We start from the raw sequence: 25,245 nt of genomic DNA on the forward strand, positions 1-25,245 counted from the left end.
TGTTTGTTGATAGAAACGCTGCATTTGAAATTACCTGTTTGTTCAGGTGCTGTGCAAAAAAGAAAGAAGAACAACGTCTCACTTTAACTCCTGACTATGACTCACAGTTTTGTGTCTTTCATCTCTTTTTATGTTTCATACCCTGGTGATTAGTACACGATCAGGATTGTCTTTCATGTGTTACTTTTCAGGCTCAAATTGGTTTGATGTTTGAAACCAAAAGTAAAACGTCTGTTTTGATAATATAATGAGTAGAAAGTGTTTGTTTGTTTTTTCTGTGGGAAGTAAAACTAAGGAAAATAAGGAAAAAATATTTTAGTGTTTGAACAGTCATGAATTCTTTTTAACAGCAGGTTGGATGTAATGTGTTTCCACTACCAGCAGGTGGGGATAAGAGACCTTTAAGGTGTTTGGTGCCACACTCCACCTTCAGGTTTAAAACTAGTGTTAATGGAGGGAGTTTGAAGGTTGAGTTTGTTCCACGACTGCATTTCACTCACTGCCTCTGTTTGTATCTCTGTCACTGCAGGACCAACATGGAGCCAGAAGTCAGCGCTCTCAGGAGGCCGACAAACCTCACAGAAGAAAGAGAGAGAAAACATACACCTGTGATGAGTGTGGGATGGGTTTTACTCTGAAGTCTAATCTAAAACATCATCAGATCATCCACACTGGAGAGAAACCGTTCAGCTGTGACTTGTGTGGAAAGACTTTTTCCAGGAAGGGTCACCTAAAAACACACAAAGTCATCCACAGTGGAGTTAAAGCGTACAGCTGTGATCAGTGTGGCAGAGCTTTTACTCAAAGTGGCCACTTACAGAGGCATCTAGTTACCCACTCTGGAATTAAGGCATACAGCTGTGACATCTGTGGGAAAACCTTCAGTCAGATAGGGCACCGAAATACACATCTACGCATTCACACCGGACATGATGTGCACTGCTGTGATCAGTGTGGCAAACGGTTTATAACCAACATGCAGTTACAACAACACATGTTTACCCACACTGAGGAGAGACCTTATAAATGTGACCTGTGTGAGAAGACTTTTAAATCTCCACATTACCTGAGACGACACCAACAGATCCACACCAGAAAGAGACTCTACAAGCGCAGTTACTGTGAGGTATGTATTTATATTTTTATCTTGTCATTGTAGCCTGACTGTTTGGAACAACTCTGCTCATTAAACTGTGTTAGCATGTTAGCAATTCTACTGCCTGGAAAAGGCTGCATCTGAGGCGGCACAGTTAATCTGCCTCAGATTGTTTTGCAGCATGTTTCATAATCTGAAAAAAAAGACATAATGACACATGTACAGACCCAATATCTGATTTCAACACATGAGGACTTACATGTAAGCTTTAATCTGCAGTTGATCACATCCCACTGAGCAGTCCTTCCCTTTAAATCTAACCTCTCTTCTTCCTCTCCTGTCCTGTGTGTCTTATCTTTCTCCATCTCTGAGTGAAGTTAGCTCTCTTCCTTTTCTCTCCCTGTGATGTACAGCAGCTGGACCTTTAGCCAGCAACACACTGTGAGACAAACTGCACACAAACAGTTTGTGTGTTTGCTGATGTTTGTTGATAGAAACGCTGCATTTTAAATTACCTGTTTGTTCAGGTGCTGTGCAAAAAAGAAAGAAGAACAACGTCTCACTTTAACTCCTGACTATGACTCACAGTTTTGCCTCTTTCATCTCTTTTTCTGTTTCATACCCTGGTGATTAGTACACGATCAGGATTGTCTTTCATGTGTTACTTTTCAGGCTCAAATCAGTTTGATGTTTGATGCCCTTAGTGATGAAATAACTCCCCTCAAATTTCTCAAACCAAAAGTAAAAAAGACTGTTTTGAAAATGTAATGAGTAGAAAGTCCTTTTTGTTTGAGGAGTAAAAGTAAAAAAAAAAAGTCAAAAATATTTTAGAGTGTTTGAACAGTCATGAATTATTTTAACACCAGGTTGGATGTAATGTGTTAGAACTTCCAGCAGGTGGGGATAAGAGACCTTTAAGGTGTTTGGTGCCACACTCCACCTTCAGGTTTAAAACTAGTGTTAATGGAGGGAGTTTGAAGGTTGAGTTTGTTCCACGACTGCATTTCACTCACTGCCTCTGTTTGTATCTCTGTCACTGCAGGACCAACATGGAGCGAGAAGTCAGCGCTCTCAGGAGGCCGACAAACCTCACAGAAGAAAGGGAGAGAAAAAACACACCTGTGACGATTGTGGGAAGGATTTTACTGTGAAGGATAAACTGAAGCAGCATCAGGTCATCCACACTGGAGTTAAAGCGTACAGCTGTGACTTGTGTGGAAAGTCTTTTTCCCAGGAAGGATTCCCTAAAGAGACACCAAGTCATCCACAGTGGAGTTAAAGCGTACACCTGTGATCAGTGTGGCAGAGCTTTTACTGACAGTAGCAACTTAAAGGCTCATCTAGTTACCCACTCTGGAATTAAAGCATACAGCTGTGACATCTGTGGAAAAACTTTCAGCCTGATTGTGAGCAGAAATACACACCTACGCATTCACACCGGACATGATGTATACTGCTGTGATCAGTGTGGTAAACACTTTACAAGAAACCAGCAGTTACAACAACACATGTTTACCCACACTGAGGAGAGACCTCTAAAATGTGACCTGTGTGAGAAGACTTTTAAAGCTCCACGTTACCTGAGACGACACCAACAGATCCACACCAGAAAGAGACTCTCGAAGCGCAGTTACTGTGAGGTATGCATTTATGTTTTTATCTTGTCATTTTAGCCTGACTGTTTGGAACAACTCTGCTCATTAAACTGTGTTAGCATGTTAACAATTCTACTGCATGAAAAGGCTGCATCTGAGGCGGCACAGTTAATCTGCCTCAGATTGTTTTGCAGCAAGTTTCATAATCTGAAAAAAAGACATAAAATCATATGTACAGACTAGAGATGGACCAATCCGATATTATGTATCGGTATCTGTCTTATACTGACGTAAATTACTGGATCGGATATCGGAGAGAAATAAAAAATGTAATCTGATCCATTAAATATCAAAAAAGCACCTCACAAAACTTGCGACATGGCGTAACTCGGCTCATAACCGTAGCACGTGGCAGCAGTATGCATCACGTGATAAAGTGGTTGTGGCGTGCGGGACCTGTCTGCGGTCTGTTTGAGCATTTGGAGCCTTGCTACCAATCCGGCATTTCATTTCCGAGGAAGTTATCCCCGAGAGAAGTAAAGCAAGTGTGTAAGTTCATCTCTGAATGTTTGTAAAGCATTCCTGCGTTAAGCTTAACAACCGATATATGGAGCGACTGCCTCTTCTCTCTCTCTCCCTCTCCTGCTGCTACTTCAATCATGAAACTGCTTAATGATCAGCTGATCAGCTTTTCTGTCGCGAGTCCGTCTCTCTTGTTTGTTTTTGGCCCACTTCGCACCAGAAAGAGGAAACCAGCGGCTGAACAACTGCAGCACGTTTAAGCTTGATAAGCTGTTGTTAGAATTTATTTACGTTCCACACCAGGATCTTTTTCTACGTAGCTGACGCTGGTAACTGTGCAGGGGCTGATCTAGCAAAGTTTAGCCAGGGGGGCCGATAGGGCATTAACAGGGAAAAGGGGGCACAAAGACATATTTTTCTTTCATATTCTCATTTAAAATGTCTAGCTTTTAATAAATAATTATACGAAGCTTACACCCAAAGTTTTAATCTGATGTAAAATGTATAGAAGTTCATTACTGTATATAGTAACTGTTAAGTCTAATATACCCTAGTAAGCTGTAGTACTTTTTCCTTTGGGAAGGTACCATCTGTGCAGTCTGCAAATCTGTTGAAGATGTTGAATCTATTTAAATGTTCTTGAAAAATAATTGATTTCCTTGCAAGTATCATGAGGTGGAGGGTGGGTGGTTCCCATTTTTTTTGTTTTTTTTTGCTGGGAGTTTTAGAGCCCTATTAGTTAGGTTGCTTACTCTTTAAAATACCAGAATAGGGAGGATGGAGTAGGTTTACATTCATTAGATTGGTCAGTATTGCTGAACTATGAAATATTTTGGGTGCAGTGTATTTTTTGCATACAGGTATAACAGAATAGCTTTAGTTTTTTTTTTTGTTTTTTTGTTGTTGTTTTTACTTGAGCATGAACTTATACAAAAAGCAGCAAGATATTTAAAAAAACAGCTTTATTGATTAAAAACACACTATATGTCAAGAGATGTTTGTTTTCATATAATTTGATCAGCTTCATGAAATGTGCTAAACGTCTATGTGACTTTTCACCCAATAACCTTGTGATGAATTTATCCAGCTACTGAACCATTTCCTGTTTTTTGAGTACAAATGTAGAAAAGGGAAAGAACCCGTTGCTTTTAGTACACTCTGTACAAAGTGTAGACAGGAAACTGCAGGTTTGCAGAGCATGTTTTTTACAGAAGTGAAACTATAATCTTAAGTGTGTATGTGCTGATTCTGTTGCTCTGAGTGACGTTGTTATTTTTGTACACACACACACACACAGACATGTATAAATGTACCACGCAGGCAGATCGCAGATTCGCAGATCTCAGAAGTGACTGCCCACGCGTGTAAATACGACTGCAGTCTTTGTGTTTTCTAACTCAGGTGTCTTAGCTGAAGAATTACAGGGTGATTTAAAGAAATCCCCTGTCACTATATCAGATTCATATCGACAGATATCCAAATTTATGATATCGGTATCGGACATAACAAAGTGGTATCGTGCCATCTCTAGTACAGACCCAATATCTGATTTCAACACATGAGGACTTACATGTAAGCTTTAATCTCCAGTTGATCAAATCCCACTGAGCAGTCCTTCCCTTTAAATCTAACCTCTCTTCTTCCTCTCCTGTCCTGTGTGTCTTATCTTTCTCCATCTCTGAGTGAAGTTAGCTCTCTTTCTTTTCTCTCCCTGTGATGTGCAGCAGCTGGACCTTTAGCCAGCAACACACTGTGAGACAAACTGCACACAAACAGTTTGTGTGTTTGCTGATGTTTGTTGATAGAAACGCTGCATTTGAAATTACCTGTTTGTTCAGGTGCTGTGCAAAAAAGAAAGAAGAACAACGTCTCACTTTAACTCCTGACTATGACTCACAGTTTTGCCTCTTTCATCTCTTTTTCTGTTTCATACCCTGGTGATTAGTACACAATCAGGATTGTCTTTCATGTGTTAATTTTCAGGCTCAAATCAGTTTGAGTTTGAAACCAAAAGTAAAAAGTCTATTTTGAAAATATAATGAGTAGAAAGTCTTTTTTTCTGTGGGGAGTAAAAGTAAGGAAAATAAGGAAAAGATTATTTTAGAGTGTTTGAACAGTCATGAATTATTTTTAAGACCAGGTTGAATGTAATGTGTTAGAACTACCAGCAGGTGGGGATAAGAGACCTTTAAGGTGTTTGGTGCCACACTCCACCTTCAGGTTTAAAACTAGTGTTAATGGAGGGAGTTTGAAGGTTGAGTTTGTTCCACGACTGCATTTCACTCACTGCCTCTGTTTGTATCTCTGTCACTGCAGGACCAACATGGAGTGAGAAGTCAGCGCTCTCAGGAGGCCGACAAACCTCACAGAAGAAAGGGAGAGAAAACATACACCTGTGATGAGTGTGGGAAGGGTTTTATTTCCAAGTGTCACCTGAAACGTCATCAGGTCATCCACACTGGAGAGAGACCGTTCAGCTGTGACTTGTGTGGAAAGTCTTTTTCCAGGAAGGGTTCCCTAAAAAACCACCAACTCATCCACAGTGGAGTTAAAGCGTACAGCTGTGATCAGTGTGGAAGAGCTTTTGCTCAAAGTGGCCACCTACAGAGTCATCTAGTTACCCACTCTGGAATTAAGGCATACAGCTGTGACATCTGTGGGAAAACCTTCAGCCGGTTAGGGAACCGAAATACACACCTACGCATTCACACCGGACATGATGTGTACTGCTGTGATCAATGTGGAAAACAGTTTATAACCAACAAACAGTTCCAACGCCACATGTTTACCCACACTGAGGAGAGACCTTATAAATGTGACCTGTGTGAGAAGGCTTTTAAAGCTCCACATTACCTGAGACTACACCAACAGATCCACACCAGAAAGAGACTCTCCAAGTGCAGTTACTGTGAGGTATGTATTTATATTTTTAACTTGTCATTTTAGCCTGACTGTTTGGAACAATTATGCTCATTAAACTGTCTCAGCTAGGGGTGGGTTTTGATAATCAATTTACTGATTAAAATCAATTCTGGCTTGGATAACGTGACATCAATTCATTAAAATTCTGAATCGATTTTTTTAATATAATTTTATTTTGTTCGACATGCCTGAATCTCAGGTGAAACCTCACAAAATTTTGACAACCACCAAACAGTAAATGAGAGCAGGTACACGGATTCTGCACAAAGACGTAAACACAAAGCGCCGACCCGCAGATCAGAATCAGTGAGATGTCGCCTTTCTCACCCGACAGCACGGACACGGTCGGGGCTGAAGGCTTGCAGCTCACTGATTCTGATGTTTCGTCAATTCTACTACATGAAAAAGCAGCTCTGAGTGATTATTCAGATTTTCATTTCAGTTATGATTTTTGTTTGTTTTTTATTTGCTCTTTATTTCAGGCGACGTTCAGGATAAAAGTGTTGAAGTACTGACTTACACTGTCTTTGTGTCTTTGTTTAGAAGCAGAGCGACACAGATGGATCCAGTTCTCAACCCTGTCATCACTGTGGTGGTGGGAAAGACTTTCGTTGTGACCTTTGTGGAAAAAATTGCAGTCAAGTCAAGTCAAGTAGTCAAGTATTTATTTATTGTCATTGTCAAAGAACAATGAAATTGCGTTTGGGGCTTCCGTACACCCGTAAAAAAAAAACAAAAAAAAAACAAAAAAAAACCCTTAACCCTTTAGAGCCGATCGGAGCGGGAACGCTCTGTTATGCGTAACTATTTTTAAATCCCGGTAGCACTGCAACCACGTAAGCTAGCGCAAAAATTTTTTTTGCATATGAAACCGGAGGAGTTGTACTTACATATTGTGCCATCAGCTTGTCCTAGGTCACGGTTTCCTTCCACATAAAGCTTAGCAAAAACTGCATAAAAAGCGCTTGCAGGAACAAAAACATAATATTCCAGAAACACGCTTTGCCGGTCCGATCAGCTGTTCAAAACACTTCCTACGTTGGAATAGACGTCAGCGCGAACTTTTGCATTTCCGCCATTACCTGGCCGAAACCGGAAGTGACGTCATTTTCGCGGAAATGTAGTCTTTTTTGCGATCAGGGCCTCAGGGCCTATACTGCTCTTTTTAAAAGTTATCTTTGACTTTATGACTTTCTGTGTCGTTTCTGGGATGCTTAGGACTCATATTGCACTGCTGGAAATAGTTTATTTTGATGCATATGCTGCTTTTTTGCAAATTTGCACTATAATATTTATTTTCGTTTTTCCTGCAGTGTATAAAAATTGGTGTATTTCAAAAATAAAACTATGAAGACACTCAAAATAAATTTCCTGTGGTGGGAAACTATTTTGTGCAACTTTTTTGTATTTACAGTTTTGAGGGATAAGCCTCTTAAATTTCTCTAACTACAAATATATGTTAAAAAAATCAAAAACGATTTTCAATTTTTTTGTAGTTTATTGCACTTTTTTGCAATTTATGTAATTACTATGCACTTAATGAATACATATTATTAAAATCTGGGCTATAATGGTTGTATTGATGTATAGCAACTTGAAATGCTCCCAAAAATGGCTCCACAGCATGTAAAAATATAATATAAGCTCTGGCGGACTTGGTTCTATGGTAGGTCTTAAAGGGTTAAAACCCAAATGTAAATATTTAACCCAGTGTAACTTCAGTGCAATGAGACAATCCTTAGCAACAACATGAGAACAAGACAGGTAATGTTCATAGGACATTCAGACAAAGACCTGAGAAACATGACAAAATGCAACAATGCAACCCGTTCAATATTATTGTACTGTGAGATATGATGGTTGTCTATTTAAGAAAGAAGGGGGGGGAGAGAATAAAGATATAATGCACCAATGCAAACCAGTTCAGTGCTATTAAGAAGTTGGATATGGTTATTGTCCGTGAGAGGGGGGCAGAGAGGGGAGGGGGGCAGAATTCAGGAGCCTCACAGCCTGTGGATACAGGCTGTTGGCCAGTCTGGATGTTCTGGCCTGTATAGACCTGTACCTTCTCCCTGAGGGCAGCAGGTGGAAAAGGTGGCGCGCAGGGTGATGTTGGTCCCGCAGGATACTGTGCACCTTCAGACAGCGAGTGGGGAAGATACTACTAATCTCTGGCAGAATTGTTCCAATAATTCTGCCAGCTTCTTTCACCACCCGCTGGAGTGCTTGCTGGTCGGCCTTGGTGCAGCTGGGGAGCCACACTAGAAATCCATGCGTCAGGACGCTGCTGATGGCACAGTTGTAGAAGTTCAACATCAGAGATCTGGGAATGTGTGCGCTCCGTAGTCTCCTCAGGTAGTAGAGGCGCTGTTGGGCCTTCCGTGCAACTAAGGTGATATGGTTGCCCCAGGACAGGTCCTCGGTCACAGTTACCCCCAAGAATTTAAAACTGCTCACCCTCTCCACCGCCTCACTGCCAATGAAGAGAGGCAGATGGTTGTTATGACCCTTCCTCCGGAAATCTACAATGATCTCCTTGGTCTTTTGGTGTTTAAGACCAAGTTATTGTCGTGGCACCATGACTCTAGTTGTTGCACCTCTGTCCTGTAGTTTGTCTCATCGTTGTTGGATATAAGTCCGAGCACTGTAGTGTCATCTGCAAACTTAACAATGAGATTGGACGCGCAGGAGGAAATACAGTCATGGGTGAAGAGGGTGTATAGCAGAGGGCTCAGAACACACCCCTGAGGGGCACCAATACACCTTAAAAACACATCAACGTAGACACACTGGAGACAAACTGAAATACTGCAAAGAATGTGGGAGAAGCTTCACCACATCAAGTGGATTAAAACGACATGAACTCATTCACAGTGGGACAAAAAAGCACATCTGTGATCAGTGTGGGTCATCTTTCATTACTGCAAGTGGGCTTAAAACACACAAGTCCACACAGGAGAGAAACCATACAAGTGCAGATACTGTGACAAAAGCTTCTCACAATCAGCTAATCGTAACTATCATGAACATACACACATGGAAGGAAACTACAGCTGTGACCAGTGTGACAAGAGCTTCAGGAATCTCAGTTCATACTCCGAACACAAACGATCCCACGTTACTAAAAAACTGTTTCACTGTTACCAATGTGCCCAAACATTCACCTCATTGTCTGCTCTGTGCAAACATCAGCGTGATCACTCAGGGCTGAAATCACTCTCATCACTGGATCACAGTGAATCTAAAGAGACAGAAAGATCCTCTGGTTTCAGTGTCAGACTCAAAACCCTTGAGATCAGACTCCACAGAGTTCAGAGTGAATCTCCTGTAAAGATCTGATGAGGCAACTATGAATGAAAATGGTTCCCTAGTCTCATTTTAAGGTTTCTAAACTGTTCTGCTTCAGTGTTCATGTCGAGTGGTTCGCTTTGTTCCAGCAGTTGGATGAAGAAGTTTGAGCTGTGATTTCATTTCCTGTATTTCAGAGTAAAGGCTGAAGTGACAAATGGAAACATGTTTACAGTCAGTCAGATGAACTGTTTTCAGTGGCACAGATGGAGGTTTATCAGAGGAGGAGACTTGGCTGCTCTCCACTCACACTGAACAGGGTTCCTGCAGCTTATTTAAAATCTGACCTGAAAGTTATGAAAAATTTCCTTGTAACACTGAGTTACAGTAGCGGGGCTGCTCCGTAATCCAGTTCAATAACACATCTCCTGACATTAAACGTAAGCTTATTTAATAATGTGGATCTCTTTTGTCCAGATTTTTATTCAGAGGCAGCAACTGTGGTAAGAATTGACCCGGATCTTTACAGATCTTACAGTTTAGTATCAAGTTCATTTCCTTGTTGATGCAGAGCCAGAATTTAGATATTTTTAGACAATTCCATAAAAGACGCATGTAAGTTCCATCTGCTGTTTTACATTTGAGAAAAAAGTTTGAAAGATCTTTAAAATCTTTTATTTTTTCTTAAACTTGCTGTAGGTATTAAAACTTATGATTTTGTGTTTAAGATGTCGAAACAATTAATTTTGGGAATTCATTTTTTTAAAGTTGTGGTTTCATTTGCTCAGAGTTCATCAACGTTTTCCTGATACAAGGTGGGATGGATCCATGCTTTTATGCTGTTTAAGACAAATTCTGAAAGCCGAACGTTGCAGAGATTGAGACCCATTAGACCAGGCAGCATTTTTCAATCTTCTATTGTCCTGAGCTGTGGCCTCAGTTTCACTGGAAGTTGAACCCAAGTACGGTGTTCAGCTGTGGACTGGTCCGTGGACCCGCCTGTCCTCCAGGAACACAGGTACACATCCTGGACAGGGAGGAACGCCTGTTTGAGACCAGAGTCAAGGAGACCATTTACATGACAAGGGAAAGACTCTGAATCAAGGAGGGGGCCTAAGGGGACTTTTATTTCCTTTGCAACGTCCATTTAAATTTCCATTTAAACACAGACAACAAGTAACTGGACTAAGCACAGTAGGAAATGGTTTGCCCCTTCTCATCAGCAACACCTGGACAGAATTACCCTTGACCTTAAATAACCCTGTACCTACCTCTGCCATAACCAGTACATAAAATGAAATACAACCCTCTAGTGGTGATAAGGACAGGGAAATAAGAAAAATGGCTGAGGCAGAGGACATAGGCTGTGTCCCAATTAAGAGACTGCACGCTTGAAGTACGCATTTTAAGTGCGGTTATGTCACCGCCACGCGACGACGGCTGTCCCAATTTGAAGTGTACTTCAAATGCATACTCCAAATGCGCCGTCGATTTCCCCAAATATCAAGCGTGGTCCGGTGCACGCTTCGTGGTCCCATATATCCCACAATTCATAGCGCGGCGGTGGGTGTGGAGAAGTGTGCCGCAAAATACGGCAGAAGGGAGCGGCCGAAGAGGTTTCTTATTTATTTCCAAACTTTATTGAAATCATAAAGCAAACAGTCAGGCATTCCAGTTCAGTTTGTACAGTAGACATACAAGGCAAATAAGAGTAACAATATACAGTACAATGAAATAAGAAGGATAAATAAATAAAGGATAGAAAAGAAAAAAAGGGGGGGATATGTGACAGACTTCATAACAACTTTGTACTTGAAAGTTGTGACAGCTCATTCGTTAAACATTTCTGAATGAATTTCAATCAATAATAAACCTTTTTTATTGGAAGTTAATTTAAGAGAGTTTAAGTAATATTCAATTTCAATCAAAAACAAATTAAATGATGGGGTTGAGTTTTGAAATTTACATTTATGTATGTGGAATTTCTCTAATAAGATGGAGCGGCCGAAGAGTGAACTGTCAAAAGTACTGAATATGACGTCACTTATTTATGTGCGAATGTTTAATAAGTAAAGTCAGTCATATATCCACAAACACAACAAGCTGAAAGTCAGTGATTATATATACACACAAATATATACACTGAACAAAAATATAAACGCAACACTTTTGTTTTTGCTCCCATTCCCCATAGGATGGACGTAGAGACCTAAAATTCATCCCAGATACACAATATAACCATCCCTCCCAAACAGTGGTCACAAATCAGTCCAAATGTGTGGTAGTGGGCACATCTGCCATATTGAGATAATCCATCCCACCTCACAGGTGTGCCACATCAGGATGCTGATCTGACATCATGAGTAGTGCACAGGTGTACCTCAGACTGCCCACAACAAAAGGCCACCCTGGAATGTGCAGTTTTGTCTCACAGCAAAATGCCACAGATGCCACAAGCAATGAGGGAGCGTGCAATTGGCATGCTGACAGCAGGAATGTCAACCAGATCTGTCGCCCGTGCATTGAATGTTCATTTCTCAACCATAAGCCATCTCCACAGGCGTTTCAGAGAATATGGCAGCACATCCAACCGGCCTCACAACCGCAGACCTCATGTAACCACACCAGCCCAGGACCTCCACATCCAGCAGGTTCACCTCCAAGATCGTCTGAGACCAGCCACCCAGACAGCTGCTGGAACAATTGGTTTGCACAACCAAACAATTTCTGCACAAACTGTCAGAAACCGTCTCAGGGACGCTCAACTGCATGCCCGTCGTCCTCATCGGGGTCTTGACCTGACTCCAGCTCGTCGCCGTAACAGACTTGTGTGGGCAAATGCTCACATTCGATGGCGTCTGGCACGTTGGAGAGGTGTGCGCTTCACGGATGAATCATGGTTCACATTGTTCAGGGCAGATGGCAGCTGAAAATGTCCCAGTTCTTGCATGGCCAGCATACTCACTGGACATGTCACCCATTGAGCATGTTCGGGATGTGCTTGACCGGCGTATACGACAGCGTGTACCAGTTCCCACGAATATCCAACAACCTCGCACAGCCATTGAAGTGGAGTGGACCAACATTCCACAGGCCACAATTGACAATCTGATAGACTCCATGCGACGATGTGTTGCACTGCATGAGGCAAATGGTGGTCACACCAGATACTGACCGGTTCTGGGTCCCCAGACCCCCAATAGCGCAAAAAACTGCACATTCCAGGGTGGCCTTTTGTTGTGGGCAGTCTGAGGTACACCTGTGCACTACTCATGATGTCAGATCAGCATCCTGATGTGGCACACCTGTGAGGTGGGATGGATTATCTCAATATAGCAGATGTGCCCACTACCACATATTTGGACTGATTTGTGACCACTGTTTGGGAGGGATGGTTATATTGTGTATCTAGAATGAATTTTAGGTCTCTACGTCCATCCCATGGGGAATGGGAGCAAAAACAAAAGTGTTGCGTTTATATTTTTGTTCAGTGTATATATATATATATATATATATATATATATATATATATATATGTACCGTATTTTCACGACCATAAGACGCACTGTGCTAAAAGGCGCAGTCTCAGTTATGTGTGCCGTTACTGTATTTAACACACACATAAGGCGCACTGGATCATAGGGCGCATACAAGTACCGTATGCGTATTTAAAAATAAAGCGGGAGCAAACCTGAGTTCGGTACTCACATTTTTATTACCAGTAATCATCATCATCAACAACACACAAGCATACAAGTGTGCGTATTTAAAAATAAAGCAGGAGCAAAACAAAGTTTGGTACTCACATTTTTATCATCAATCAAACCCATCGAAGTCCTCATCCTCTGTGTCTGAATTGAACAGCTGCGCTAAATCTCCATCAAACATTCCAGGTTCACTTTCTTCACTGTCAGAGTCACTTTCCGTGCCGTGCGGCTCCTCGGAAATGATGCCGGCTTTTGCGAAAGCTCGAACAACAGTGCCAGCAGACATGTTAGCCCAAGCATCTACAATCCATTCGCAAATTGTGGCGTAACTCGCCCGGCGCTGCCTTCCACTCTTTGTGCCAAGCACAACAGTAAAAGAAGACTTTTCATACCCAGTTGTGCGTATCGCTACCGTGCTGGTCCCCTTCTCCACAGTGTGACTCACTGGGATGTCAAAAGTGAGCAGGACCTCGTCCATGTTAGTGATGTGGCTGGGCTGGATGTGTTTGCTGCAATAGGAGCGGAAGATGGCCAGCTTTTCCTTATAATCCGCTGGAAGTTGCTGCGCTACCGTAGTCCTGGTCCGGATGGAAAAATGGCACCATTTCATAAAAAGTGAAAGTGAAACTGCTTTTAGCCGAATGGTGACCGTCGAAACGCTTCTCCCGCTCGTTCTTTGCTCGATGATCCACCGCTCGAGTCTTTCCTCCAACTCGGCCACACTTCACCCTTTAGCGTTCTCATGGTGTTCTCTACTACGTCCTCATTACAACACACAGGGCGCACTGCGCTATAGGGCGCGCCGTACTTTTTGAAGAAAATCTAAGACTTTTAAGTGCGCCTTATGGTCGTGAAAATACGGTACATATATATACATACACATATATATACATACATACATACATACATACAGTGGGGCAAAAAAGTATTTAGTCAGCCACCGATTGTGCAAGTTCCCCCACCTAAAATGATGACAGAGGTCAGTAATTTGCACCAGAGGTACACTTCAACTGTGAGAGACAGAATGTGAAAAAAAAAAATCCATGAATCCACATGGTAGGATTTGTAAAGAAGTTATTCGTAAATCAGGGTGGAAAATAAGTATTTGGTCAATAACAAAAATACAACTCAACACTTTGTAACATAACCTTTGTTGGCAATAACAGAGGTCAAACGTTTACTATAGGTCTTTACCAGGTTTGCACACACAGTAGCTGGTATTTTGGCCCATTCCTCCATGCAGATCTTCTCGAGAGCAGTGATGTTTTGGGGCTGTCGCCGAGCAACACGGACTTTCAACTCCCGCCACAGATTGTCTATGGGGTTGAGGTCTGGAGACCGGCTAGGCCACTCCAGGACTTTCAAATGCTTCTTACGGAGCCACTCCTTTGTTGGCCGGGCGGTGTGTTTTGGATCATTGTCATGTTGGAAGACCCAGCCTCGTTTCATCTTCAAAGTTCTCACTGATGGAAGGAGGTTTTGGCTCAAAATCTCACGATACATGGCCCCATTCATTCTGTCCTTAACACGGATCAGTCGTCCTGTCCCCTTGGCAGAAAAACAGCCCCATAGCATGATGTTTCCACCCCCATGCTTCACAGTAGGTATGGTGTTCTTGGGATGCAACTCAGTATTCTTCTTCCTCCAAACACGACGAGTTGAGTTTATACCAAAAAGTTCTACTTTGGTTTCATCTGACCACATGACATTCTCCCAATCCTCTGCTGTATCATCCATGTGCTCTCTGGCAAACTTCAGACGGGCCTGGACATGCACTGGCTTCAGCAGCGGAACACGTCTGGCACTGCGGGATTTGATTCCCTGCCGTTGTAGTGTGTTACTGATGGTGACCTTTGTTACTTTGGTCCCAGCTCTCTGCAGGTCATTCACCAGGTCCCCCCGTGTGGTTCTGGGATCTTTGCTCACCGTTCTCATGATCATTTTGACCCCACGGGATGAGATCTTGCGTGGAGCCCCAGATCGAGGGAGATTATCAGTGGTCTTGTATGTCTTCCATTTTCTGATGATTGCTCCCACAGTTGATTTTTTCACACCAAGCTGCTTGCCTATTGTAGATTCACTCTTCCCAGTCTGGTGCAGGTCTACAATACTTTTCCTGGTGTCCTTCGAAAGCTCTTTGGTCTTGGCCATGGCGGAGTTTGGAGTCTGACTGTTTGAGGCTGTGGACAGGTGTCTTTTATACAGATGATGAGTTCAAACAGGTGCCATTCATACAGGTAACGAGTGGGGGACAGAAAAGCTTCTTACAGAAGACGTTACAGGTCTGTGAGAGCCAGAGATTTTCCATGTTTGAGGTGACCAAATACTTATTTTCCACCCTAATTTACAAATAAATTCTTTACAAATCCTACAATGTGGATTCATGGAATTTTTTTTCACATTCTGTCTCTCACAGTTGAAGTGTACCTCTGGTGCAAATTACTGACCTCTGTCATCATTTTAAGTGGGGGAACTTGCACAATCGGTGGCTGACTAAATACTTTTTTGCCCCACTGTATTATGTGGTAAGCCTTGTATGACTGCAGACGAGTCAGAACACTTACAATCTTTGTAACACCAGCTAGATAAGGTGTAGTTGATTAAGGCTAAAGGAGCATATATAAGGTCTAAAGCCAAGTGGATTGAGCATGGGGGAAAAAATAAATTTTATTTCTATAGTCTAGAGATGAAAGATTTGTTATTTAATGGCTTTTTGGATTGTTTAAAAAATGAAGAACTATCCCCAACAATGAAAACAGGATTAATAACCTTATTGCCCAAACCAAACAAAAATTTACAAGTGCTAGACAATTGGAGACCCATAACACTTTTATGTAATGATTACAAATTATTAGCCTTAGTATATGCAAATAGGATTAAGAGCATCTTAAACAAATTAATTGATGAGTGCCAATCAGCGTTTATTAAAGGAAGGCAGATTCATAATAGCATAAGATTAATATTAGATATGATTGACTACCGATCCGTTATTAATTCAGAAAGTTTAATATTATTTATTGACTGTTTTTTTTTAAAGCATTTGATTCAATAGACCATAATTTTTAATTTAGATCTTTAGAACTTTTTGGATTTGGAAACAAATTTTGCAAAGTGATCAAACTGTTCTACAAGCAAATTTATAGTTATGTTTCGCTCAATCCAGGCATAACATCTAGGATAGACATATTCTGTGGAATTCGACAGGGTTGCCCAATTTCTCCAAAATTATTTATTCTTTGCACTCAATTAATGGACTACCTCATTGTGAACCATTCAGACATCGAAGGAATAAATATTTTTGATATTGAACTTGTTAGAGGATTTTTAAGTTTTATTGTCATGAAATGCAACTGAGTTGTACTGATAAGTGTTTACTATTTCTGCTTATGCAAACGTCTTTCTACCATGAACTCTCTGAACAGTCACATCACAACACCACAATGAGTTGTGAAAACAAGCTGTTATTGTTAGATTAAGTTCCAGAAACTGAATGTAATTAAAATCTTTTCTAAAGCTTCAGGCTTGTGTCTGAATCTAAAGAAGTGTGAACTTTTGCCACTTTATGATTGTTTGGAAAATAGCATGAGGACGATTCCAGTGAAAAATAAAGTCAAATATCTAGGCATTTATTTAAACAAAGACATCAACACTAGAGAATCAAAAAACCTAAAAGACAAAATTGATGGTATGTCCAAAACGCTAAATCATTGGTTAACAAGAGATATTACAATTTTTTCTTTTTTTTTCTTTTTTTTGTCCCATTTGGATCTTTAGCCATCAGAATTGTTGTCTTAAGGCCAAGAAAGATGCCAAGCGGATTTATTTTACCAAGTGGATCATCATGGCCTTGCCATATTGGTCCATTTGATTGACCTTTATTATAATTATGTATTTATTTTATTTTCGGTTGCTACAAACAGGACAGGCATGACTGGGGGATAGGACAGGGAGAAAGAGTGAAAGAAAGAGAGGGAGAGAAAGAAAACCAAAGGGGAGAAGAGACGGTGAGAAAGGGAAAGAAAAGAAAGAAAAACAAGCCAGAGGCCCCAGAGTACGAGGACCCGAGGAGGACCACCAAAAGGGGGGGAACCGTGCCACCCTCCTGGGAAGAGCCGAGTAGAGTCCCAAACGAGAGGTCACCCAGCAGCTACGGAGCAGAGGCCAGAGGGGGTTGCAGTGGCGTGCCCGCGAGCTCTGCCGGCAGCCAGCTGTGCCAGAGAGGACCGAGCTTCAGGCCCAGAGGCCAGAGGACTGAGGGCACCCCACCCCCCGGTAGGAGCCCAGCCGGGCCACAGGCGCCAGGCCCCGCCAATTGGCCACCAGGAGTGAGCCGGTACATACATGAGCGCCCAGCCCCAGTCGACAAGAACCACCAACACACCAACATCTGAGGGCATCATCCACCGGCAAGGAGTGTGGTGAGGGGAGATAGGCCTCCGTCCTTTAGAGGGCCCAAGATGTACCCAGAGAGGTTGAGTCTAAGACCCAACCTGACATATAGACACAGACGAACAGGCGCACGCGGACACAAACATGCATTCCTACCCCCATATACACAACCAAATACTCGGCACTCACCCAACGTGTAGACAGACACAAGTAGACACTGCACAGACAGTCACACTCCCCAAACATACTCTATATCCCAGGTCCAGGTGCCCCCAGAGGGGCAAGCCGCACCTAGACCCAGGAGATGTTACCCTTGTCTCTGGGGTGGAGGCAAGCGGACCACCTCCTTATCTGCAGTAGCAGGGAGGGCCCGCATCCCAGACCCCAATCTGACGGCCAGCACCTCCTCCCAGCCCCCCAGCCCTGATGGCTAACAGAAGCGGGGTGAGTGAAGACCCCAAAACCTCCCTACGCCCGCTCATATGTAGTGTTGCTGTGTGCTGTTCTAAAGTGCCTTTAAAACACAGGAGAGCACATCCCGGACCCACCCAGGGGCAGCCAGGCTACCAGGCCAGTAACCAACGTCCGCCAGCACAGACCCTGCCCCATCTCCGCTGTACGCAGCCACAAGAAAAACACCATCTAAGAGCCACCAGAGCCCCTAACCAGGTCATGGCCACATCCCCCGGGTTAGGCCCTCCAGGGAAAACGTCCCTAGGGACTCCCCAGACGTCCTAAGGCCGTCCCTACCCCCATATCAACTACAATAGCGAAGGCAGGACCAAACCATGACACCCCACCCCCACTAGGTGATGGAGCCCAAAGGGATTGATCAAATGTGATGGCAGAGGCTGTATCAAGACGAATGTGATCTATTAGAGGGTTTTTATATTGGTTACAATTAAGATTATTTTTATTTTTCCAGTTAATGAGGACCATTTTCTTTGCAATGCATAGGGCTGTAAAAACAACGTGTTTATTTCTGCAGTGACCTCATCCAAGTTGCCCAGCAAGCACACTAAAGGGGAGGCTGGAATGTTACATTTCAGACACTTTGATAAGTCTTCACATATCTCACGCCAAAACTTCTGAACTGGTGGACAGAACCAAAGAGCGTGGATGTAATTGTCCGGTGTATTTGCTGTGCAGTGTGAGCAGTTGTTGGAAGGCGTATAGCCCATCTTGAACATCCTATGACCAGTATAGTGCACTCTGTGTAATATTTTGTATTGTATTAATTGCAAACTGGGATTTCTGATCCATTGAAAGGTTTTTAAGCATATCTGAGACCAAAGGTTTGGGTCTAAGCTGATCGATAAATCTGCTTCCCATTTTGCAATAGGAAGGGATATTGATTCATCTATTTTAGAAAGTGTTCTGTATATTTTAGACAATAATTTGGGGGGTTTTAGACTAAAAAAATTGTACCACACTTGGTGGTGTTTGTAATTCAGCTTCACTGGGATTAAATTTCTTTTTTACTATGGGTTTAATTTGTTGATAATCCAAAAATCGTTTCTTGTTGATCCCATATTTTGTCTGTCAAACGAAATAAAGTCTGTTCCTTCCAATATATGTTCCAAGTATTTAATTCCTTTGCAACTCCAATCTGGAAAGTTTATCATATTATTGTTTTGTAATATGTCCGGATTGTTCCAGATAGGTGTACGTTTGCATGGGATTAATGAAGACTCTGTCATTTTTAGAAACTCCCACCATGCTGTCAGAGAAGAGCTGATGCTGACGCTTTTGAAGCATTCATGTCGTTGGATGTTTGAGATTTCTAGGTTATTACAGTGTTCTACATCTATCCAAGGTTCATCTAAGAGGGTGTGTTTAAACCATCTAGAGATGAACTGAAGCCTGTTGGCTAAAAACTAGTGATTAAAGTTAGGCAGATCTAATCCTCCTTTATCCTTGGTCTTTTTCAGTGTTTTTAAGCTGATACGTGGGGGTTTATCTTTCCAAAGGAATTTAGAAATATACGAGTCTAGAGATCTGAACCAATCTTGTGATGGCTTATTTGGGATCATTGAAAATAAATAGTTTATTTTTGGCAAGACCATCATTTTTATAGCAGCGACCCTTCCCATGAGTAATATGGGTAAAGATTTCCATCTAGCCAGATTGCCTTCTACTGTCTTTAAAAGTGGGATGTGGTTTAATTTAGTTAATTCTGAAAGCTTAGGAGAGACATTAATACCTAAATATTTTATATTTCCAGATTGCAGTGGGGAAGGAGAGGAATTATGGAAGGAGCAATTAATCGGAAGAACTGTAGATTTTGACCAGTTAATTGAATAATCTGAGACACTTGAGGAAGAATTTATTAATGCAATTACCCCAGAGAGATTGGTTTGTGAATTTTGGAGAAAAAGTAACACATCATCTGCATAAAGGCTGATTTTATGTTCTACATTCTTACATTTTCTGCCCTAAATTGTTGTAGCCTGTCTAATTGCTGCTGCTAGTGGCTCAATAAAAATAGCAAACAGTGAAGGGGAGAGTGGGCATCCCTGCCTGGTGCCCCTCAAGAGACAGAAGCTGGAGGATGTTTGGTCATTTGTTCTGACACAAGCTGTTGGGGAATTATATAATATTTTTAACCAGTTTATGAAAGAGGATCCAAACCCAAATTTGTGTAAAGTTGCAAATAGAAATTTCCAGTTAACTCTGTCAAATGCTTTTTCTGCATCTAAAGAAAATATTACGGTTTCAATGTTTTTACTGCATGAGTAGTCTATTAAATTAAGTAATCTACGTGTATTTGTTGATGAGTGCCTACCTTTTATAAAACCAGTTTGGTCAGGATGAATTAAAAGGGGGGTTATTTTCTCTAATCTTTTTGAGAGAGCTTTGCAGATTATTTTAAGGTCTACATTAATAAGGGATATTGGACGATAGCTTGAAGGAAATACAGGGTCTTTGCCTGGTTTTAGTAAGAGACTGATATTTGCAGAGTTCATATTTGGTGGTAGTCTACCATTTTCTTTGATTTCCTGCAACATCTTGTGAAAAACTGGTGCCAGAATCATCCAGAATTCTTTGTAAAAATCTGTTGAAAAGCCGTCTGGACCTGGAGCCTTATTATTGGGCATACTTATCAGAGCTTCCTGGAGTTCACCTGGTGTCAGTGGCGAATCCAGTGCCATTGTTTGGGTGTCTAATAATTTTGGAAGAGTTATGTTGTCGAGAACTTGATCAATTTCATTTTTAGATGGGTTTATTTGTGGTGTATATAAAGTTTCATAGAAATCCCTAAAAAATTTGTTTATTTTTTTAAGATCATATATTGTGTTCCCAGATAAATCTTTAACAGCACATATAGTGTTTTTTTCTTTATTGATTTTTAACTGGTTAGCAAGAAATTGTCCGGATTTGTTACCGTGTTCATAATTTTGCAGGCGAAGTCTTTGTACTAAGAATTTAGTCTTTTTATTAATAATTTCATTTAATTCTAGTTTTGTCTTGCGTATTTTGTTTAATATTTCTTGATCTTGGTGTGACACATAGGCTTTTTCTAAGAATTTGATGTTTTTTTCTAGTTCCTGAATATTTTTGTTTTCTTCTTTCTTCTTATGTGATGAGAAAGAGATTGTTTTACCTCTCATCACGGCTTTCCCTGCTTCCCAGAGGACAGATGCTGATGTTCCAGGTATGTCATTAAAGCCTAAATATAGAGTCCACTCCTTTTTAAAGTATTTGATAAACTCTTTGTCTTTGAGCAGTGATGTATTAAATCTCCAGTTTTTACTTGGCGTAGTATTATTCATCTGTATTAGTGTTAAAGATACAGGACCATGATCACTGACAGCTATAGGACGAATCTCAGTGTCTGAAATGTTACTCAGCAGTGAGCTGCTGACTAGAAAATAATCCAGACGAGAGTAGGAGTGATGGACATGTGAGAAGAAAGAATATTCCTTACTGTTGGGGTGAAGGGAGCGCCATGCATCACAAAGACCAAAGTCGCTCATATACTGTTTGATTATATTTGTGGACTGCCAATTACGCTGAGTTCCTGCTGTATTGAGCCTATCCATTTCTTCATTTAGTCCCAGGTTGAGGTCTCCCCCAAGAACAATTGTGCAATCTAGGTGTTCGGAGAGTGTACTAAAAAAAAAAAACGTGGAAGAATGAGGGGTTATCAACATTTGGACCATATATACTTACAATACCTAGCTTTTGGTTAAGTATAGATAGTTTGACGATTAGGAATCTGCCCTCTGGATCTATAACTGTATCGAGTACTGTGAAATTAATATTTTTATGCATTAGAATTGCTACTCCTCTTTGTCTAGAATTATAACAGGCTGAGAACAGATTAGGAAACTCAGGCGTTTTAAGTTTATTCAAACCTGGGACAGGCATGTGGGTCTCTTGTAATAAAAAAACGTCTGCCTGTAATTTTTTAAGTTGGTTAAGTATTTTTAACCTTTTTTCCCTAGAGCCAGCTCCATGCACATTACATGTGACAAATCTTAGCGTGCCCATAGTTGTGTGTTTGTGGCTAATGATGTACGCTGTGTGTCTCGCTTAGACGGGTGAGGAAAATGGAAACACATAATTTTTTTGTAAATAAAGAGAAGAAAATGCGCGGCGAGAAGCTCCATAGGTCTGACTATGTGTGTGCATAATAACTAAAATGAGCAAATGTGTGCGTGTGTCCTATATCTGTGTGCGCTGTGTGGCTGTTGTAAATGTGTTGCCTTTAAACGCATGTGTGTGCGTGATCGTGCAGAGTGAGCATGTAGAAATAGACAGTGTTGTTTGTGGATGGATAGGGAAACAGGTGATCGACATAGTGATAGAAAAGAGAAGCAAATAAACCAAAGAGCAAGAGAGAGAGAGGGAAAAAGAGATAGAAACGGAAACATTCCAATTAAGGCATTGGCGGAGAGTGACGTTATACTAAATTAGCAAGCTGATATTACATAGTTAAGCAAAAGTTAATACAAGAGAGTGTGAGTGAAGAGAATAGTGCAGCGGATTCTTATTTGGTGTGCAGTCAATACAGCCATGGAGTGGTGCCGGGGTCGCGGTAGAGTTGTCCGTCCACGTAGAGCCGGTCCACGGCGATGACAGCCCGGGAGCCTTTCTGGATAAAACTACGTCGGACTGGGAAGAGGACCCTGCGTCGTTCCAGGATCTCTCTGAGGAACTGATCGTTCATGCTGAAATCCGTTCCTCACAATTTTTGGACGCAATCTATTATCCAAATCAGAGGGCGTCTCAAAGATGGTTTATCCAGCTTACTCATTATACATTACCCCGAAAAGTATTAAAAAGATTAACTCTATAATCTATCAATTCATTTGGCGCAATAGAACACATTACATTAAAAAATCACAACTCGTCAAAGATTACGCTAAAGGTGGTATAAAGACAATTGATTTTCAATTAATGGTTGGAGTATTTAAAATAAACTGGATAAAAGCCTTCCTCTTGAAACCTGACTCCATATGGTTCCATATCCCAAAAAATATTTTCAAAAAGGTGGGAGGGTTGGATTTTCTCCTGAAATGTGATTTTGATATATTGAAGTTGCCTGTGAAACTGTCAGAATATCATAAGCAGGTCTTGTCTTATTGGAAGATGGTGTTTGCCCATAACTTTTCACCACATTGCTCCACCTTGTGGAATAACAGGACCATTACAATTAATAGGAAGTCATTGTTCATTAAAGAGTGGTATGAAAAAAACATTATCTTTATAACAGATTTACTTGATGAAAGGGGTCAGTTTCTCTCAGTGGGTGTTTTTAATGCAAAGTTTAACATTCAGTGTTCCCTTAGAGAATATGACAAGGTTTGTAAGGCGATCCCCTTACCTCTGTTGAGTTTGATACAAGGCTATTTATATTACTCTAAGGGACAAATTAGTTTACCTTCTCTACAGCTAAATCAGATTCCTTTGACTGATAAAAACTGTAATAATAAAACCATAAACAAAATATTTAAAAATGAATTATTTCACGATTTTAACAGTAACACAAAATTAAAAGGGAGTAACGTTAAAATAACGAACAAATATACGCACTTTTTAAAATGGCCTATCCCCCCCCCCCCCCCCCCCCCCCCCCAAAGTCAAAGAAATGCAATTTAAAATAATTAATGGATATTACCCAGCAGCTGAAATGCTTAGAAAAAGGTTTGGGTTTGAGGTAGAGCCATGTGGATTTTGTTCACAAAATGTGGAAAGTATTGATCATTTGTTTTTTTCCTGCTCAGTAACAACTGACTTTTGGCAAGATCTAGTAGACTGGTTGAGTATAAGAATAGATGGGATGACCCCACTGACTCTAACACAAGTTTTATATAATAATGGTGATCCATCTAAGGAACTGTCCATGCTACACAAGGTGGTGATAATTATGGGCAAATACCACATACACAAATGCAAATGGCAAAGTAAAAGACCTTCCCTAACTGTATTGAAAATTGAATTAAAATCTTTTTTGTCATCTTTAGAATTACTGAGGGATTCATGTAAAGAGGCTGCTTTGATATGCGACAATGGGACTCAATCTCTATCCTTTTAATGATTGTGTTTTTGGTGTACTAAGTAAGCCACATGTATGTTAAAGTGTTCGCAGAAAGGAAACTGTTATATGTCATAAAAATGGCCTTCATATATTTATGTATATGTATATATGTGGGGTTTTTTTTTTCCTATTTCGTTTGGTTTCTTATTCAACCTTTTCAAGATGTTGTTGCACTAATTTTGTCTCCCAACGAGAGATTGTAATATGTGCATAAATTTAATTAAAGTATGAAAAAAAAACCACGTGTAGATTCATCAGCAAGGTGAAGTGTTTACTGACAATTGACAGTGATAGCGCACATCATCATCACTATTCCAGCAATCCTCTCCTCACAGACAAGCATAAACACACTCGACTATCGCTAAATCAGATTTAACACACGTTTGTAATGACGATAATTCAGTTTATAATAGGGTTTATTCGCACGGTCAGCAGGTGGCGGTATCCTCGTACACTGGGGAGTAAACTGCCATTAAACGAACAAAAGAAGAAGAAAACATCTGCACATGCGCGGTACGGATCGGGTAGAACCGATTTGTACGGTCAGACTTTACACATGCGCAGTAAGGATCGGAGAGTCCTGATCCGTAACGTTCTTTTTATTTTTCGTTTTTGTCTACATTGTACTGAAATGCTTCATTATTGCAAACATTTTAAGATATACTTGTTATTCTTAACATCTTAACAGATACTCTGACCCATAACTATCGAAAAACGCTACGACCGGAAGTAGAAACCTTTTGCGCATGCGGGGTACCGATCGGGTTTCCGGTGTTGTGCCAAAAAGTGATTGTCTGCCAAAAACTGATTTCCGGTATTTGCCAAAAAGCGATTGCTCATATTTAAAGTGCTATAAGTAACTTGTTGGGCTATAATATGTTAAACATATGTCAAATGCATCCCTTATGGATGACATAAAGTCATCTTGAGCCACAAACAACATTCGTGTAGCAAGATACAAGCCGCAATCAGTTTTTGGCAGCGACTTTTATATAACCTTTATTTATGCAGTAAAAAAAATCTCATTAACATTAAAAATGTATTTTGTAAGAGTAAGTTGCCCAACAGGACAGCAGAAATGTCAGCAAATATTACAGTAGTTCTGTAAAAATATTTTAAGTGGGGATAAAGGACCGGATTGGTTATAATGTAAGTACAAGTTGTAAAGATACTTAAAAAACA

General features: G+C 40.9%; 1 protein-coding gene and 1 pseudogene across 1 annotated transcript in view; both read left to right on the plus strand.

The window, feature by feature from the left end:
• Positions 1-2,259: 2,259 nt before the first annotated feature.
• LOC146662620 (uncharacterized) overlaps positions 2,260-25,245 on the plus strand; it is a gene marked incomplete at its 5' end in the record, with an annotated part of 78,298 nt that continues 55,312 nt past the window's right edge. The window contains one exon of the mRNA XM_085417898.1: positions 2,260-2,736. Within this exon, the coding sequence (XP_085274024.1) occupies positions 2,260-2,736 (477 nt within the window). The remainder of the gene's footprint in view (positions 2,737-25,245) is intronic.
• LOC146662621 (uncharacterized) lies at positions 5,930-12,063 on the plus strand (annotated as a pseudogene).

This window comes from Rhamphochromis longiceps, linkage group LG9 (assembly GCF_057381845.1).
Source record: "Rhamphochromis longiceps isolate RC_006_pf linkage group LG9, R_longiceps_female_GT1.1, whole genome shotgun sequence".
Taxonomy (NCBI): domain Eukaryota; kingdom Metazoa; phylum Chordata; class Actinopteri; order Cichliformes; family Cichlidae; genus Rhamphochromis; species Rhamphochromis longiceps.